Source organism: Mustela lutreola, chromosome 9 (genome assembly GCF_030435805.1).
Source record: "Mustela lutreola isolate mMusLut2 chromosome 9, mMusLut2.pri, whole genome shotgun sequence".
Taxonomy (NCBI): domain Eukaryota; kingdom Metazoa; phylum Chordata; class Mammalia; order Carnivora; family Mustelidae; genus Mustela; species Mustela lutreola.
Genome location: NC_081298.1, coordinates 81,743,481 through 81,763,611, shown reverse-complemented (window position 1 = coordinate 81,763,611; position 20,131 = coordinate 81,743,481). Strand labels below are relative to the sequence as shown.

Sequence of the window (20,131 nt, the reverse complement as noted above, 5' to 3'; positions counted from 1 at the left end):
TAACATTCACTTTAGCGCATATATATATGATATATATATGCATATGGAAGTAGCTTGCTTTGCTAAATTTACTTACTATGGTCTCTTTTTGCAGCTCTTTGGTAAAATTTAAGTTCTGAAAATAATGGGCCATTTTCTTGATATTCCTATAAAAGAAAAGAATAATTTTATTAGGTAAAAACAAACTTAAGGATAGATTTGGTATTTCAACTATGAAAATATCAGTATATATTTATAGTATATAAATAGTGCTTGAATTATTTATTAGAAACACAGGCATCAAATTTCCACTAAAAAATCTCAGAAAAGCACTAAATAAACTTGGAGAATCTCATGTTTAAATTTAATATACTGTAATGCTATATACACAATCTCAGCCATGAAAGTAATCTTTTCATGGAAAAAACTTACTAAAAGCAATGAATATTGTATACACACATATACACAGATAGTCAGTGTCTACCAACGTGGACATCAGGGTAGATATACTACAAACTAGCCTGGGGTTTATTCACACAAGACACCTTTACTAAGCATCTACTATATTTCATCCATTGTACTAGGCATAGGGGATACAAACAAAAGTAAAACCTCATCCTTGCCTTTAAGGACCTTACCATTTAGAATAAAGAGGAAAGAAAGGGAGAAAGAAAAGGAGAGATAGCTAGATAGGATACAAAAATGATAAATGCCAACACAGAAAAACAAAGTTCTCCAGTCTTTACATTTTAATAATGTGAAAATATACCATAACACTACATTTGTTGATAAGATCATAAAAGCTAAATCAAAGATACCAGGAATAAAGTAGAAAACAAAAAAGTGAAATATATATATATATATATATATAATATAATATAAATTTAAGAGTAATACTTACCACTTTTATTACATGTCTTGCATCTTTATCTGGCTTATTTGTGGGGAAAGCTGCAGAAAAAAGACACAGGGTGGAGTAGAGAAGTAGTTGTTCCCAGTTACTGAGTATCTACTATATCCCAGATACTGTGCTAATAAGCACTTTACATATCTTCATTTATTACATCCTTCCAAGAACCTCTTCTGGTAGGTATCATTTTCATGTTACACAAGATACTACTAAAGTTCAAGAAATTGAGTAATTTGTTCACTAAGAAGTGCAAACTGGGGACTGAAACTCTGATACCATAGCCCACACTTTGCCATACATCATATTCAAATATTTAAACATGAAAATTGACATATATTAAACATAAAAATCCAAATGTAGGGAGAAATATTTTCTAGATATGTAGCATTAACCCCCATATATAATAAATAATAAAATTTTATTAATCAATTTCAATTTTATTAAATTCCATTTTATTAAACTAAAACCTATAATTCAGAAATGAAAACTGATTCATCTTAACTGGAAAGTTCAAAACAATTTCTATGTGGCAAAATTCTAAAAAAAAAAAAATCAAATGAGAATGAGAATAAATCTTTAAAAAATCATTTTCTGAACATGGCAATCAATCATTCCTACATTAAGGAATACATTATCTCCTAAAAAGCATCATTTCAAGTTATCTAACTTCATTTTATTATATGCTATTTGCATTTCTAAAAATTTCTTTATTTTTTCTTTAAATAGGCTTCACGGCTAACATGGGGCTCGAACTCACAACCCAGAGATCAAGAGTCACATGATTTACCAAACTGTGCCAGCCAGGTACCCCTTGTATTTTAGATATAGTAATCAAACTTCTGATAATTCCACTGTTCAAATTTTTAGATCAAATCAATCCTTTCATCTATATTATCTAAATTATTAAGAAGTCACAGTTTTCAAATCTTGGTAAGTTGATGCATGTATTTATTTGTACTGTGAAAGTCGACAGTCTTGTCATTCATCTCTTCATTCTCCTTCCATTTATTCCTTCAACTAACCAACAGTTATTTATCATGAGGCCAGAATTTGCAAGGCACTGTGTCAAGGGTTAGTAGGATGTTTAAAGGAGATTGAAAGGAATGTGAAACTAGTCCTCAATATGATTAAATATCAGCACCTAACAGATGGAGAATAAGATCAATTCTTCAAGTTTATTTTCAGTAAGCTTACCAGACCTGTCCTCTGGTTATGGTTATGGTTATGGTTATCTGGTTATGATTATCGCTAACATTTCCCCATTTCTCCTAACTCCATCAGCTTTTCTCTTTTTCACATGATAGATATTAAAAAATCACAAATTTACCAAAACATACCAATCCCACTTTACGGTTGTGCCAACTCATGCACAACTTTAACTGTTCTCCAAACATTTTTATGTCTGCCTGCTATCAACCATTTGAAGAAACTATTACCTAAGTCTCAGCTGATATTAGATGTAAACTATGAACCCAGAGCTCTTTCCAAGAAACTAAACTTATTTATATCAACTAATTTTTACCTTTTCACCTTGATCCACGTAAAGTCATTCCACTGTCACCCATGCAGTAGTCCCAAGGGAACTGCAGAAGGAATGGATGATCTATATCTTAGGCAAGAAAAAACTAAAGAGAGTGTACATAGAAGAAGGGGTCCAGTCCTGTTAAAGAAGAAGGGGTAAGAAAAGCCTTTCTTCTTACCTATGGCAAATTATTTTTACCGGGATGGTACCCAAGCCTGGGGAGAAACCGCCCTGCCCCAATCCCGGTCCACTTACTGCAGTACTGACTCTGGGCAAGGCTCTTGGTTTCCTGAGGTATAAGTTGGTAGAAACTTCCTGCTTCTTGCCTAAAAGCAAGTGGCCCCAGCAGGAAAGAAATCATCAAGCCCAACAGATACAAGCAGAAAAGCACAAAAGAAAAATTGGGGTTTTCAACTAGATAAGTAACTTATTTGGGTGCTAATGGGAAAGGAGATATCTAACCAGTGCAATGGGCTACTCCTTGTTGATTTCAATCCTTATAGCCCTACTACTTTCTAGCCTTTCGCATTATTTTGCACGAACCTAACTATGTGTTGACAGATACTCAAAACATCCCACACTTGTTCTTTTTTTTTTTTTTTTAAGATTTTATTTATTTATTTGACAGACAGAGATCACAAGTTTGCAGAGAGGCAGGCAGAGAGAGAGGGGTTAGCAGGCTCCCCGCAGAGCAGAAAGCCTGATGCAGGGCTTGATCCCAGGACTCTAGGATCAACCTGAGCTGAAGGCAGAGGCTTTAACCCACTGAACCACCCAGGTGCCCCCCCAACACTTGTTCTGATAACTATGTGATACTCTCCATAAACTTCTAAGTCAGATTATATTGGAGGGCCTAAATCCAAAATCAGTTGACTAGAAAGCTCTTGGAGATGGATGTTGAACAAATAAATTGTCTCAGTTACAGTGGAGATCTCTTTATGGTAATCAATCAGTTAATTAATGAAATAAATATTTATTTTCTACTGTAGCCAAGCCACGTTCTAGCTAGTGAAATTAAAAGATAATGGAAAACAGACATGGTATCTGCTTTTATAGTTTAATGGAGAAATCAGACATTCATCAAATACTCACACACAAGTGCAAAACTGTAATTATAATAAATGTAAAAGGGAGAGGTAGACAGTAATAAGAGAATATATAATTTAATTTATATAAAAGGGAATCACTGAGCAAGAATAGTTGGAGAAGTGATGATGGGCCAGATGTAAATCTAGTTAATAATTTCTGCCAAATGAAAGGTTTTAAAGACTTGAGGTGTCATTGGAGGACAGGAAACACATTATTAGATTTGCATTCTAAACAGATCCCATTACCACAGTGTGGAGAACACACTGAAGGGGAACTGGAGTAGATACTGACCTATCAGTAAGGACTTAATTTCGATAGATCCGAAGAAAGAGGAGTATAGCTTGGACCACACTATCAGTGGTAGATAGAAAATGAGCAGATTCCAGAGATGCAGAGATTTCAGAAAGTGAAATTGTTAGGACTTGATAAAGGAGGGAAAGGGATCTTGCTTGGTAGGTTACTGCTGATTAATCCATTCAGGGTTGAAAAGAATGATCAATCACAGATAGGGATAGTTTTGAAATTATAGCAGTCTCATCTTCATTTAAATTTCTAACCTGAGGTCTGATGAGCTGCTAAAAAACACATACTGCACATTTAAGATATCTGTCCTCCTAGCACTTTTTTCTATTCATTGGGAACTCTGTCTGGTTTTTCCTTTGAGGAATCAAACCTCCCTCTACCCATGTCAACCTTGGAGGGCTGCTTAACACAGTAAAGCTGCCCTTACATCTCAGAGTTGGGTAGATGACCAAACCTAGCTAATTGGAATATATAAGCCCACTGGCCACAGTAACCAGTTCAGAAGGAGCAACACGCCCCAACTAGGCAAAAAGTTATTTCCTATATATATCCTATGTAACTCAAGGAGGGCATAAGCTGTAAGGATACCAAATCCTAGAAATCATTTTCCTCAGCTAAATGGAAAACGAAGTCTGAGAATCAAATCCAACACTGAAAAATGTAAGGTCAAGGCAGGAAGAAAGGGCCCTGTTGACCATGCTTAAGCTCTAGACTATCCATACCTGAAGCCAAAAAAGCCCTATAATTCTTTTATGAGTTAATAAATCCCTCGTTTGCTTAAATACATTTGAGTTTCTGACACTGGCAACCAAAGACAACACAGACGGCAACTAGAAAAACTAAAATATGATGGCATCTGATAAAGAATGTCGATAAAGTAGCACGCTAGATAAATGAAAACCTTCTTCTATAAAATAAAGAAGATGCCAAAAATAATAAGTCAAACTTTCTTATAAATGAAGAGTTGACCTAGTTAAATAAATAAATAGGAAGCTCAAAACAAAGAGAAATCTGAAAACCAGAGGAAGGGTCGCCTGTGGCTCAGTTGGTTAAGCATCTGCCTTCAGCTCGAGTCATGATCTTAGAATCCTGGAATTGAGTCCCACTTCAGTTCTCTGCTCAGTGGGGAGCCTGCTTTTCCCTCTCCCACTTCCCCCTGCTTGTGCTCACTCTCTCACATAAATAAATAATTTAAAAAATCTTTAAAAAATAAAATAAATAAAAAAATAAAAACCAGAGAGAAATAAATGTACCTGAGCACTAATGTTCTAAGCCATGCTACAGGTCCCAAAGAGGCTGCCCACTCAGGGTAGCCAAGGATATTAGTGTTAAAGCCCTCTTTGGGAAAAGACAAGTCCTTGGGGCTTCAATAGGCAGAGATTTGAAGTTTAGTTGGTCACATAAAGTCAGATTTTCCAAGGCCTACATCTTCAGTAGTATGAAAGATTTAAAAAAGAGATAGAAAGAAATTGCGAGATGTGGGGAGAAGGAGAAAAGGAAAAAGGGGAAGGAAGGAAGGAAAAGAGAAGGAAAAAAAGACAGACAAGAGTTCACCACTGTCAAACACAGAAAGAAAAACAATTATGAAAAACCCTACCTTCTGAAGCTTATAGACCCTGAGTATGAGGAAAAGTAGAGTCTTTCCTGATAACTTGTTACTCCGAAGCTGCCTTCAAGAATTTGAGGCTCAAATTTACAAAACAGTATGGTACAAGGATTTGAAACCAAATGATAACCCAGAAGCCTTGCAGAAGCAAAAGAAACAAATCTTCAAGAGACGCACTGGACCCACATGATTACCAGAGATACAGCATGGATAAAGATGAGTCAATGGTCCAACACCACAAAACAGGAAAGAAAGCAAACAAAAGGCATAAATCCCAAGAAATTCAGACTTCCCATATAGCTCAAATATCTGCTTGAAATGGTAACAGACACAAAGTAGCAGTAGCATAAGAAACAATGCAAAACATTCTATGAAAAAATGAACTGGTTGTAATTCAAAAAACATCCGAGATCTAAGAGACCGTGACCAAAAACACGAAATACATCAGAACTTCAAGACACCTAGGTGGCTTAGCTGGTTAAGTGTCTGTCTTTGGCTGAGGTCATGATCCCAGCGTCCTGGGATTAAGTCCCACATCAGGCTCCTTGCTCAATGGGAAGCCTGCTTCTCTCTCTGCCTACTGTTCCCCCAACTGTGCTCTCTCTCTCTCTCTGACCAATAAATAAATAAATATAATATTTTAAAAAGAAAAAAAAAAGAACTCCAAGAAGAAATATGGAAGTAAGTATGACTTTGGAATAGTCCAATGCTGGAAATTACATACGCATTTATCTTCAGTAGAATGTGTAAAAAACTGTATTACAGTCATAGTATGAAATACATTGTAGGAAAAAATGAATGAAATACAGATGCAGTAGTAATACAGATATTTCTTAGATACAATGTTGAGTGAAAAAACACAAAACAGAATGTATATTTAGATTCTATTTATTTAAATTAAAAACGACGAACAAATCATATTTGCTTATGGATACACACACACACACACACACACACACAACTATAATGAAAAACAGTAAAACAAAAATCGTAAAGAGTCTAGACAGTGTTCCTACCTTAGGTGGAAAAGAGATGTCAGAGCTTCTAGAGTGCTGTTTATGTTGATATATGTTTGACCCAGATGGGGATTGTATCTTGCTATTAGATATATTTTCTTAATAAACTATATGTGTATGTTGTATGCACTTTTCTAAATATTAATATATGCAATACATATATAATAGTGAATATTTAAAACCTAAGAGAACAATGAAACAGATTATATCTGAGGAAATAATCTTGAATTCACCACACAGAAATATAGAGACATAAAATATGAAGAAGGGATTATGAAATATCAATGTAATACGTGACAGAAACACAATTTTCTTAAAAAAAAAAAACAAAAAACCTCCAGAACTAGAGAATACAGGACAGGCACTTTTGAATAAATATTATCTGATAACTTTCAAATACTGATAAAAGTCATGAATCCTCTGATTTAAGAATCGTAAGTCCCTAGCAAGATAAATAATAAATCTGTACTCCAGCCCACCATAGTCAAACTGCAGAACATTAAAGACAAAGTTCTAACAAACAACTCAGTAGAAGAGATTAGTTTACATACAAAAGACACATGAAGTGACAACAGACTTCTCAATAGAAACAAGGCAGTAAGAAGACATTGAATTACATCATATTCATATGCTGAGAGAAAATAACCATCAACCTAGAATAAGGTACACTAAAAACAATGGACAAAAATAATGTTCAAAATAGGAAAATGGTGTCTAAAGGTATAGTGTTGTAATGCCATGTATTTATCCAGGAGAAAAGTGAAGACACTGATTAGCTTCTTAGTTTATTAAATTAAGAGAGTGTATTGAGTTTACAGGTAACCATTAAAATAATAGACATATAATTCAGAACTTCAAAATCAGTAAAGAAAAAAGAATAAAGAAAACCTAAAAATCTAATAGAAGACCAGGAAAGAATAGGCTCTCTAAAAAAAAGGTAATATAAAATGAAATAAATTATTTTATAACAATTTTACACCAGTTTTTCATATATTATTACCTCTGACATTTGAATGCACCTACTAACTGAGGACATCATATGATTGCTGCTGACCAAATAGCAGTTTCACCGCCCACACAAGTCACACATCTAGACCTAGATGTCTATTGGTCTTTACTCCAATTGAGTCGTGCACATTGCTGGTAGTATTAATGTTACATTTAATGGTCATATATAGCGATTTGTGCATGAAGAAAAATTAGTTAACCAGCCCAAAACAGAAAAATGGGATATAAACTTGATAGTAGTGAAAAAAAAATGTTCTTTAAGATAGGACTGCAACACTGAATGCTCTATGAGTTGCATATGTAAGGCTATTTTAAAAGTACATGTCATAGTTTAAGGGGCACTAATGGGTATTAGATATAAAGCAGATCTTACATAAACACAAAAAGAATGATTCAAGAAGAAGAAAATTATGCAATTTTAAGCACCTAATGGAGACTCAACATATAAAAAAATGATGTATCTTAAAATCATGGACACCTTAGGTGTGAAAAACCAGTAATTTGAGTAGACTAAATTCACCAGATGAGAAATGATAAGATCATGAAAAAAATAAATAAATGTATACTATTTATGAAACACAACTAAAACCGAGTGATGCAGAGAAAATAAAAAGGTAAACCACTCAAAACAGGTGAAAAAAAGGCTAGAATATTTATTTTCACAAAATTATAGAAATCTCAGCAAAGAAGAATTACTAGATATAAAGGTAGTCCAACCTAATCATTAAAAAAAATAATTCAAGGGAAAAAAAAGATTCAATAGAAAAACTAAATTTATGAACTTGAAAGCATCTGATAATGTACCTTCATAATATAAAAATCAAAAGCCACTACAAGTACAGGGGAAAAAATTAAAAAGCACAAAAATCATGGAATATTTTAAAACAAATCCATAATGTATAGTCAAGCAGACAAAAATAACTTAAAATAATACAATTAACAGTTTTTATCTAAAGGCCACATAAAAATAACAACTAAAGAATATATATTCTTTTCAACTGTTTTATGCATAAAACAATTTTTTAACTGCCCACAATTTTACTCAGAAAGCAGGCTTCCTCAAGTTATCAAAGAATAAAGATTATTAAGCTACATTCTGTGACCATAATTGCCTAGACCCTAGGCCAAAGAAGAAATCACAAAGGAATTTAGAAAATACACAGGACTGAATACTAAAAATATCATATTGAAACTATTTAGCATATAGTTACATATTTATTAGTTGTTTTTCTCTGATCATGAAAACTGCAAAAAGAAAAACTTGGTTTAGTTTAGATGTGTCCCAAGCACCTCAAATAGGGTCTAGTAAGCATTCATTAAATATTTGATGAATAATTTAATGAATGAAAGCAGTACTTAGAAACTAAATTTTAAGGTGGAATTAAGATGCTGGAGTAGTTTGGCAGGGGGACCCTGATCTTGCCTTGTCCTTCAAACACAGCTAGATTGGCATCAAAATATTTTGAGCAACTAGGAAATAAATTTGAGGATGAAAAGTCTGCACAATTAGAAGGAGAGAATGTGGAAGCTGCAAGGTTCAGAGAGATGAATTGGGGGAGAGAAAAGCCACATTGCCAGGTAGGGGCTGAGAGACCTTTTTGTGGAAAGAGGACAGAGAAAGAAGGGGAGACACAACAGCACAACAGGTTTGTTCAAAGAAAAACTCCCCCAGGACCCCTAACTGGGTAATTAGGAGGAACTGATTATAGCACGTTTTTTGCTAACACTGGAGCTCAAATTCTGAGGTTTTAGAAGTCTATGCCATTTGCCAGAGTCAAGCCAGGCAGACAGTAGTACTCTGGGAAGAGGGAGGAGTGGCCTGGGAGTGCAGTGTGGGGGTGCCCTGGGTGGCACTGAGAGAGAACATTCCCTCTCCTAGGGTACAGTTCGAAGAGGGTATATTGTTTCTCCAAAGACAAGGGACCCAGTGGGCACCACTGAGTGGCCATTCTTCAGCAGAGGACAAGAAGAGGATATAGACAGCCGATAATGTGGTTGCAGCTTTCTCCAGGACTTTAGCATAGACTCCAGGCACTGGGATGCCCATCGTACTGCTTTTCTATGACAGTGGCTCCAGGCACAGCACTGAGAGGTTCTTCTCTTAGGGGAGGGGAGCAGGTCCACACCTTGCTGGGTTCTTTTAAGATTTGGAGTTTTGGATCCCAGCTGTGCACCAGAGATAAAACACAGGAGAACTGAGGTGTGGGGCTTGCTGAAGGCCCAGGCATGGACAGATGAAGGTAGGCATCTGAAGGAGGTCTGGGGAACAGGAGGGGAGATTGTTTGCTTTTCTGTGAGGGCTTCCTGAGCAGCAGGGGCTGTGAGTTCCCCTCCCCAGGACTAAAAGCAGGGTTACGCCATCTTCCACCCACCCCTCACCAACAAGCAAAGTCCAACTTCAGTGAGCAACATGGCACCCCCAGTGAAGGGTGGAGCCACTTACACCAAACTCTGCCTCCCTGAGCTCTGCAGGGGCATTTTTACTAGAGCAGGTCTAACTGTGAGGCAGCAAAGTAGGCCTCTCCCCCAGACGACCAACACAAGCCCCCTGCATGTACCAAGTATACTGATCACAGTGTTCCAAAGCATCGGCTTCAGTTCTAGAGAAAATAAGACCAGGCTTTCCTTTTATTCTTTTCTTTCTTTCTTTTCTTCTTTCCTCCCCTTCTTTTTTCTTTGGACTCAAGCTTACAGTTTTATCTTTGTTTCTTCCTTTTTAATGCATTGGGTTTCTTTTTGCTTTTTGCTTTTTCTTTGGAAGCAGACTTATAAGTCTTTGTCAGCTTATTTTCTTTATTCTTTTCTTTTTCTCTTTTTTTGGAACCAGGATTTTTTTTTCTTTTTCTTTTTCTTTTTTTTTTTTTTTTTCTTTCTTCCTTTTTTTTAAGAGGGGTAGAGGAACAGCAGAGGGAGAAGGTGAGAGAGAATCTCAAGCAGGCTCCATGCCCAGTGTGGAACCCCCTCATGGGGATCAATCTCACAATCCTAAGATCACAACCTGAGGTGAAATCAAGTTGTTTAACCAACGCAGTAACCCAGGCACAGGCACTTTTTTAAAGGCCCAAACATCCCCACTGCAAGGAGGAACTCAGCAAATGACTAACCTGTGGGAAATAACAGCCAAAACTTAACAGCAGAGTATATACAGCATACACCAGAAACACTTCCTAAAGTGCCAAGACCTGGACAGCATATAACCCCTTTTTAATAAAGCAAAAATTACTCTGAGGAGTAATCTATGTAATGAGTAATGGAGCTCATTACATAAATTACTAATTTATGTAATGAGTAATGAGCTCCATTACTCTGAGGAGCAGGAAACACAACAAGCTTTCATAACACATAAAAGACAGAAACCTAGACATGACAAGATGGAGGAATTCTCCACAAAAGGACTAACAAGAAATCATAAACAGGGCCTTGCTCAAAACAGCTGTAGAGATAAAAGACATAAGAACTAGTCAGGCTGAAATAAAAAAAGCTATAACTGAGATGTAAAACAGAACATACATAATCATGAGGATGGAAGAAGCAGAGGAATGAATAAGTGATATAGAAGATAAGATTATGGAAAATGAGGTTGAAAAGAAGAGGGAAAGAAAACTATTAGGTCATGACTACAGGCTTAGGGAAATCAGCAAATCCATTAAACATGGTATCTGTATCACAGGAGTCCCAGAAGAAGAAGAGCAAGAAGGAGAGGCAGGGAGTTGGCGGGGGGGGGGGGGGGAGTCTATTTGAATGAATTATATTTGAGAACTTCCCTAACCTGGGAAAGGAAACAGGCATTCAAGTCTAAGAGGCACAGAGAATTCTCAAAATCAACAAGAACAGGTCAACACTAAAATATTATCATAGTGACACTTACAAAATGCAAAGATAGAGAATTCTGAAAATGACTAGAGAAAAAAGGTCCTTAACCTACAATGGCAGACAAATAAGGTTAGTAGCTGATCTGTCCACCGAAAGTTGGCAAGACATAAGAGAGTGGTCTGATATATTCAACATGCTAAATGGGAAAAATATGCAGCCAAGAATACTTTATCCAGGGGCACCTGGGTGGCTCAGTGGGTTAAAGCTTCTGCCTTCCACTCAGGTCATGATCCCAGGGTTTTGGGATCGAGCCCCACATCAGGCTCTCTGCTCAGTGGGAAGCCTGTTTCTCCTCTCTCTCTCTGCCTACCTGTGATCTCTGTTGTTAAATAAATAATTTTTTTAAAAAACTTGAAAAAAAAAAGAATATTTTATCCAGCAAGGCTGTCATTTGGAATAGAAGGAGAGAAAAAGAGTTTCCAAAACAATAAAAACTTAAAGGCATTCATGAACATTAAACCAGCTCTGCAAGAACTATTAAAGGGGACCCTTTGAGTGGGAAAGAGACCAAAAGCAACAAAGACAATCTATAGGAACAATGACTTTACAGGTAATACAATGGCAATACATTCATACCTATTGATAATTACTCTGAATATAAATGGACTAAATGATCTAATCAAAGACAAAGGGAATTAGAATGCATTAAAAAAAAACCCAAGACCCACTGATATGCTGGGACTCATTTTACACTCAAAGACACTTCTAGATTGAAAGTAAGGTGGTGGAGAACCATCTGTCATGCTTGCGGACATCAAAGAAAGTTGGAATAGCCATACTTATATCAGACAAACTAGATTTTAAACCAAAGACTGTAATAAAAGATGAAGTACACTAAATCATAATAAAGAAGTCTATCCAACAAGATGATCTAACAATTGTAAATACTTATGCCTCCAACTTGGGAGCAGCCAAATATATAAATCAATTAATAACAAACTTAAAGAAACTCACTAATAATAATACAATAATAGTAGGGGACTTTAACATCCCACTCACAGCTGTGTACAGACCATCTAAGCAGAAGATCAACAAGAAAACAAGGGATTTGAATGACACACTGGACTAGATGGACATTACAGATATATTCAGAGTATTTCATTCTAAAGCAGCAGAATACACGTTCTTTTTGAGTGCAAATAGGACATTCTCCAGAAGAGATCACATACTGGGTCACAAGTCAGCTCTCAACCAGTAAAAAAAAAGACTGTGATCATATCATGCATAGTTTCAGACCACAATGCTATGAAACTCAAAGTCAATCACAAGAAAAAGTTTGGAAAGGCCTCAAATACATGTAGGTTAAAGACCATCTTACTAAAGAATGAATGGGTTAACCAGGAAATTAAAGAAGTTAAAAAAAAATACATGGAAGCAAATGAAAATGAAAACAAGATAGTCTGAAACCTCTGAAACATATATTTTATATGTTTATTTCTGCTACTACTTCACTTTTGCTGGTTTTAGGCTTTATTTGCTGTTCTTTTTCTAGCTCCTGTAGGTGTAAGGTTAGGTTCTATATTTAAGAGGAAATAAATTCTATAGAAATAAAAACAATAGCAGAAATAAATGCTATAGAAATAAAAACAGAACAAATCAATTAAACTAGCAGCTGGTTCTTTGAAAGAATTAACAAAACTGATAAACCCCTAGGCAGACTTATCAAAAAGAAAACAGAAAGGACCTAAATAAATAAAACCATAATTGAAAGAGATCACAAACAACACAGAAATACGAGAAATATTATGAACAGTTACATACCAACAAATTGTGCAATATGGAAAAATGGATAAATTCCTAGGAACATATAAACCATGAAACTGAAACAAGAAGAAATAGAAAATTTGAATAGATCTGTAACCAGTAAAGAAATAAATTAGTAATCAAAAATCTCCCAGTAAGAATCCCCCTATTTCCCAGGGGAACTCTAACATACATTTCAAGAAGAATTAATACCTGTTCTAGAAATGGAAGGAAAAATCCCAAATTCATTCTGTGGAGACAGCATTACCTTGATTCCAAAACTCAACAGTGATCCCTCTATGAAGAATTATAGACAAATAACCTTGATGAACATGGATGTAAAAAGTCTCACAAGATATTAGCTAACTGAATCTAACAGTACATTAAAAGGATTATTCACCATAATCAAATGGGATTTATTCCTGGGATGCAGGGGTGGTTCAATATCTGCAAATCAATCAATGAGATATACCACATTAATAAAAGAAAGGGTAAGAACCATATGATCCTCTCAACAGATGTAGAAACAGCATTTGACAAAATACAGCATCCTTTCTTGATAAAAACCCTCGAAGTAGGGACAGGAGGAACACACTTCAGTATCATAAAAGTCATATATGAAAGACCCCCAGCTAATATCATCCTCAGTGGGGAAATCTGAGCAATCTTCCCCTCATGTCAGGAATTGAACATGGATGTCCACTCAAACACTGTTCTTCAACACTGTACTGAAAGTCCTAGTCTCAGCAATCAGAAAATAAAGAGAAATAAAAGACATCCAAATCAGCAAGGAAGAGGTCAAACTTTCACTATTTGAAAATGACATGATACCCTATGTAGAAAACTTGGAAGACTCCACCAAAAAATTGCTACTGATCAATGAAGTCAGCAAAGTCTCGGATACTAAGTCAATGTGCAGGAATCTGTTACATTTCTACACACCAATAATGAAGCAGCAGAAAGAGAAACCAAGGAATTGATCCCATTTGCTATTGCACCCAAAACAATAAGATACCTAGGAATAAGCCTAACAAAAGAGGTAAAAGGTCTGTACTCTGAAAACTACCAAACAATTATGAAAGGAATTGAGGAAGACACAAAGAAATGGAAAACCATCCCATGCTCATGGATCAGAAGGACAAATATTGTAAAAAGTCTGTCCAAATCAATCTACACATTCAGAACAATCTGTACAAAAACAAAAACAAAACAAAACAAAACAAAACAAAAACACATTTTTCACAGAGCTAAAACAAATAATTCTAAAATTTGTATGGAGCCAGAAAAGACCCCAAATAGCCAAAGCAATATTGAAAAAGAAAACAAAAGCTGAAGGCATCACAATTCTGGACTTCACGCTATATTAGAACACTATAATCATCAGGTATTATGGTAGTGGCACAAAAATAGACACATAGAATGGAACAGAATAAAGAACCCAGAAATGGACCCACAGCTATATGATCAACTAATCTTTGACAAAGCAGGAAACACTATCCAATGGGAAAAAGACAGTCTCTTCAATAAATGGTGTTGAGAAAACTGGACTACTTTTTTGCAAAACTAAATAAAAAGTAAATTAGAAATGAATGGAAGACCTAAATGTGAGACAGGAAACCATCAAAATCCTGGAGGAGAGCAAAGGGAGTAAGCTGTTTCACCTCAACTATAGCAATTTCTTACCAGACACATCACCAGAGGCAAGGTAAATGAAAGCAAAAATAAACATTGGGATTTCATCAAGATAAAAAGCTTCTTAACAGTGAAGGAGACAAAAAAAAAAAAAAAAAAAAAAAAAAAAAAAAAAAAAAAAAAAAAAAAACAGTGAAGGAGACAATCAACAAAACTAAAGGTCAACCTAAGGAATGGGAGAAGATAATTACAAATGTCACATTGGATAAAGGGCTCGTATCCAAAATATATAAAGAACTTACCAAACTCAACACCCAAAAAATAAACAATCCAGTTAAGAAATGGACAGAAGACATGAAGCAGATATTTCCTCAAAGAAGACATACAGATGGTAACAGACACATGAGAAAATGCTCAATATCACTCATCATCAGAGAAATACAAATCAAAACCACAATGAAATACCAACTCACATCTGTCACAATGGCTAAAATTGACAACTCAAGAAACAACAGGTGTTGGTAGGAGGCAGAGAAAGGGGAACCCTCTTGGACTGTTGGCAGGAATGCAAACTGGTGCAGCCACTCTGGAAAACAGCATGGTGGTTCCTCAAAAAGTTAAAAATAGAACTACCCTATGACCCAGCAACTGGACTATTAGGTATTTACCCCAAGGCTACAAAAACACTGATTCAAAGGGGCTACATGCACCCAAGTGTTTATAGCAGCCAAATATATAATAATAGCCAAATTATGGAAAGACCCTAGATGTCTATCGATTGATGAATGGATAAAGAAGATCGATCTCTCTCTCTCTCACACACACACACACAAATGGAATATTACTCATCAAAAAGAATGAAATCTTGCCATTTGCAACAACATGGATGGAACTAGTGTGTTTTATGCTAAGCAAAGTAAGTCAGAGAAAGACAAATACCATATGATTTCACTCAGATATGAAATTTAAGAAACAAAATAGATGAACACAGGAGAAGGGAAGGAACAATAAAGTAAGATAAAAATAGAGAGGGAGGCAAACCATAAGAGACTCTTAATTATAGAGAACAAACTGAATATTGCTGGGGGACTGTGGGTTAAATGGGTGATGGGCACTAAGGAGGGCAGTTGTGATAAGCACTGGATGTTACTATATAAGTGTTGAATTACTAAATTCTACTCCTGAAACTAATGTTACAATATATGTTAACTAACTTGAATCTAAATAAAACCTTGGAAGAAAAAAAAATTTTTTTAAGAAATTAAATTTTTACTTTAAGAAAATGGAGGAGTACCCAAGAGGGTGACATAGGAGGCTGCTGAGCTCCCCTCCAACCAAGAATGCAAATGTATGGGATTCAGAAACTCACTGAGCTACTTCTACACATCAGTGTAATGAGAAAAATGTATCATAAGGGACCCTCGCTGTGATCCTCCCCTCTGGAACACTGACAGGTCTTGGCACACTCACAAGTACTGGGGGCTACTAAAAACAAACAAAACAGCAGCTAGGACAATCAGCATGAACAATAAAGTAGGAACTTGAGCAGGGCTGACTAACAAGATTCATTTCCTACACAAGACCACTCTGTCATATTTGGAAGAGATAGCTGTTCTGTCTAACATAGGGAAACCAACAAAGAGAATCAAAGAAAACAAACAAACAGTGGAAAACTTTCCAAACAAAAAAACAAGTCTCCAGAAACAGATCTTTTTGAAAAGGAGATAAGTGGTTTACCTGATAGTTCAAAATAATGGTCATAAAAATGATTAATGATCTCAAGAGAGAGCAATGTATGAATAAAGTAAGATTTCAACAAAAAAAAAAACAAAAAAAATTTTCAAAACACAAATTATAGAGCTGTAGAATATAATAACAACAAAAACTTCAATAGACATCGCTTCTCAGCCTTTTGGCTAAAATCAAGTGCAAAAAAATTCAATAGGGAGGTTGGTTCAACAACAGACTAGATCAAATGGAAGAAAGGATCAATGAACTCAAAGACAGGGCAACTGAAGTCATAACATTGGAGAAGCAACAGGGAAAATAAAAAGAATGAAAAAGAGTGAAGATAGCTTAAGGGACTTATGGGATACCATTAAGCCGACAATTACATGCACTATAAGGGTCCCTGAAGGAGAAAAGAGAAAGGAGCAGAAAGCTTATTCAAAGAAGTGGCCATAAACTTCCCTAACCTGGGGAAAGAAACAGACACCATACCCAAATAGCACAATACCAAACAAGATGCATCTAAGGAGACCCACACTGAGATACATTATTATTAAATTGTCAAAAGTTATAGATAAGGACAGAATCTTAAAAACAGCAAGAGAAAACAATTTTCTATGTATGAGAGAACTCCCATAAATCTAATAGCATCCTGTCTTGCAGGACAGAAAAGAGTGAGATGATATATTCAAAGTGCTAGGGAAAAAACAAAAACAAAAACCTGTCAACCAAGAATCCTCCAGTTGCAAATTTGTCCTTCATAATTAACGGTGAGATAAAGTACTTCTCAAACAAAAGCTAAAGGAGTTCATAACAACTAGACTCATCTTACAAGAAATGTTAAAGGGAGTGCTTAAGTTGAAACAAAAGGACATTAATTTTCAAAGTGAACATATATGAAAGTATAAAATTAGTTGATAAAAAATACAGATAAATTCAGAATATGCTAAGATTATAATAATAGATGGTAAATTACTTATAGCTGTAGCATAAACATTAAAAGACAAAGTACAAAAAAACTATAATAATTTGTTAATGAATAAAAACAACAAAAGCATGTACATTTTGACAATAAAAACATAAAATCTGGGGAAAGGGAGTGTAAAATGTACATCTTATCAATATTTTCAAAGTTATTATCAGCTTAAAACAGAGAGTTGTAAGTATGTTTTACATAAATTTCATGGTAACTAATAAACAAAAACTTATAGTAGATACACATAAAGCAATCAAAGCACAGCACTATGAAAAAAGTCAATTCACAAGAGAGGTGAGAAAGAGAAGAAACAAAAGAACTATAAAAGAGCCAGAAAACAACTATGGCAGTAGTTAAGTCCATAACTATCGATAATTACTTTAAATGTAAATGGACTTAAATGTAAATGGTTTCCAAAACACACAGAATGGTTGAATAGTATATATATATAAAAAAAGATCCAACTATATAGTGCCTATAAGAGATTCACTTCAGCTTTAAAGATATACAGAGAATGGAAGTGAAAGGATGAAAAAGACAGATGTTCTACGTCAATGGAAACTAAAAGAAAGCAGGAAACACTGTACTTCTAGCAAACAAAAGAGTCTTTAAACCAAAAACTATAACAAGACAATGTAATGATAAAAGGATCAATTAGGAGAATATAACAACTATAAATATTTATGCACCCAACATACAGAAAGCAAATATTAACATATCTTAAAGAGGAAACAGCAATACAAGGATATTAGGGGGTTTCAATATCCTAAATTCCAGCAATGTATAAATCATCAGACAAAAAGTCAATTAAAAAACACTGGACTTCAATCTTATATTAAACAGGATGGACCTAACAGACATATACAGAACAGACCTTCCAATAGCAGGATACACATTCTTCTCAAGCACATATGAAACGCTCTTCAAGATAAATCAAGCTAAGTGACATAAAAAGACTAAATTTCTTTTAAAAAATTTAAGAAATGTGATAATGATACTGACATATTCAGTGTCCTTTCTGACCACAATGGTCTAAAGTAGGTATCAGTTATTAGAGGAAAACTGGAAAATTTATAAAAATATGGAGACTGGCCAACATGCTCCTGAATGACCAATAGCTTAAAAAATTAAAAAAGGAAAAAAAAAACATACAACTCAATACCACACACACACACACACAATCTGATTAAAATGAGCAGAGGACTTAGACATTTTTCCAAAAGACACAGATGTCCAACAGACATATGAAAAGATGCTCAACATCACTAATCATCAGGGAAATACAAATCAAAACCTTAATGCAATATCACTGTATACCTGTTAGAATGGCTAAAATCAAAACAAGAAATAACAAATGTTGGCAGGGATGGAGAGAAAAAAAAACTTTTAGACACTGTTGGTGGGAATGTAAATTGGTATAGCCACTGTGGAAAACAGTATGGAGGTTCTTCAAAGAATTAAAAATGGAAATACCACATGATCTAATAATTCCACTGCTGGGTATTTACCCAAAGAAAATGAGAACGCCAATTCAAAAAAAGTATATGCAACTCTTTGTTTATTGTAGCATTATTTGCAATAGCCAACATATGGAAGCAATCTATGTGTCTATCAATGGCTGAATAGGTAAGGATGATATGGTATAGACCTACACACATACACACACACACAAATATTACATAGCAATAAAAAAGGATGATTGTGTTATTTGCAAGACATGGATAGACCTAGAGGATATGAAAGTGAAATAACAGACTGAAAAATACCACGTAATTTCACTCATATGTGGAATATAAAAAAATGAATAAAACAAAAGGCAGAATCAAAAATATAAATACAGAAAACAAAGTAATGGTTGCCAGAGGGAATATGGGTGGGAGGGTGCGCAAAATGGGTGAAGGCGAGTGGGAGATAACAGACTTCCAGTTATGGAATGACTAAGTCCTGGGAATAAAAGACAAGCATAGAGAATACAGTAAATAGTACTGTAATAGCACTGTATCTTGAAAGATGGTAGCTACACTTGTGGTAAGCATAGCATAACCTATAAAGAAGTTGAATCACTATGTTGTACACCTGAAACTAATGTAACATTGTTGCCAACTATACTCAAATAAAAAAAAATTAATAAATAAAAAATAAACTATACTTTCTAGTTTAAAAAAAAACTTAAAACAAATGAAAAGGAAAACATATCAATAACTTATGGAATGTAGCAAAAGCAGTTCTAAGAGGAAAGTTTATAACAATCAGCTTGTACCCTAAGAAAAAAAAATCTAAAATAAACAACCTAACTTTATACATCAAGGAACTAGAAAAAGAACCAACCTCAAATTTAGTAGAAAGAAGGACATAACAAAGATCAAAGTGGAAATAAATGAGAGATTGGGAAGACAATAGAAAAGATCAAGACAGACAAGGACACTCCAAGAAAAAAAAATTGCAGGCCAATATCCCTGCATATTTTACATATATATAAAAGTACTCAACAAAATATTAGCAAAATGAATTCAACAGTACATTAAAGATTCATACACCAGGATCAAGTCAGATTTATTTTTGAAATATAAGGATGGTTCAACATATACAAATCAATCAATGCAGTTCACACATTGACAAAATGAAGGATAAAAGTCAGAAGATCATAGCAACAGATACCAAAAAAGCATTTGACAAAATTCAACACCCTTTTGTAATGAAAACCTCTCAAAACTTTGGGTACAGTAAGACCATACCTCAAAATAAT

The 20,131-nt window shown here is 34.9% G+C and overlaps 1 protein-coding gene across 4 annotated transcripts in view; it reads right to left on the bottom strand.

Annotated features, from left to right (window-relative positions):
• Positions 1-20,131, bottom strand: part of VRK2 (VRK serine/threonine kinase 2) — a 119,392-nt gene that overhangs the window by 73,115 nt on the left and 26,146 nt on the right. For 3 of the 4 annotated variants that reach the window (XM_059187728.1, XM_059187724.1, XM_059187725.1), the window contains exons 3-4: positions 881-930; positions 77-146 (exon numbers count right to left, since the gene is read on the bottom strand). In XM_059187728.1, coding sequence (XP_059043711.1) covers positions 77-146; positions 881-930 — 120 coding nt within the window. Of the gene's footprint in view, positions 1-76; positions 147-880; positions 931-2,411; positions 2,473-20,131 lie in introns of all 4 variants that reach the window. The other variant, XM_059187726.1, reaches the window with a different exon arrangement.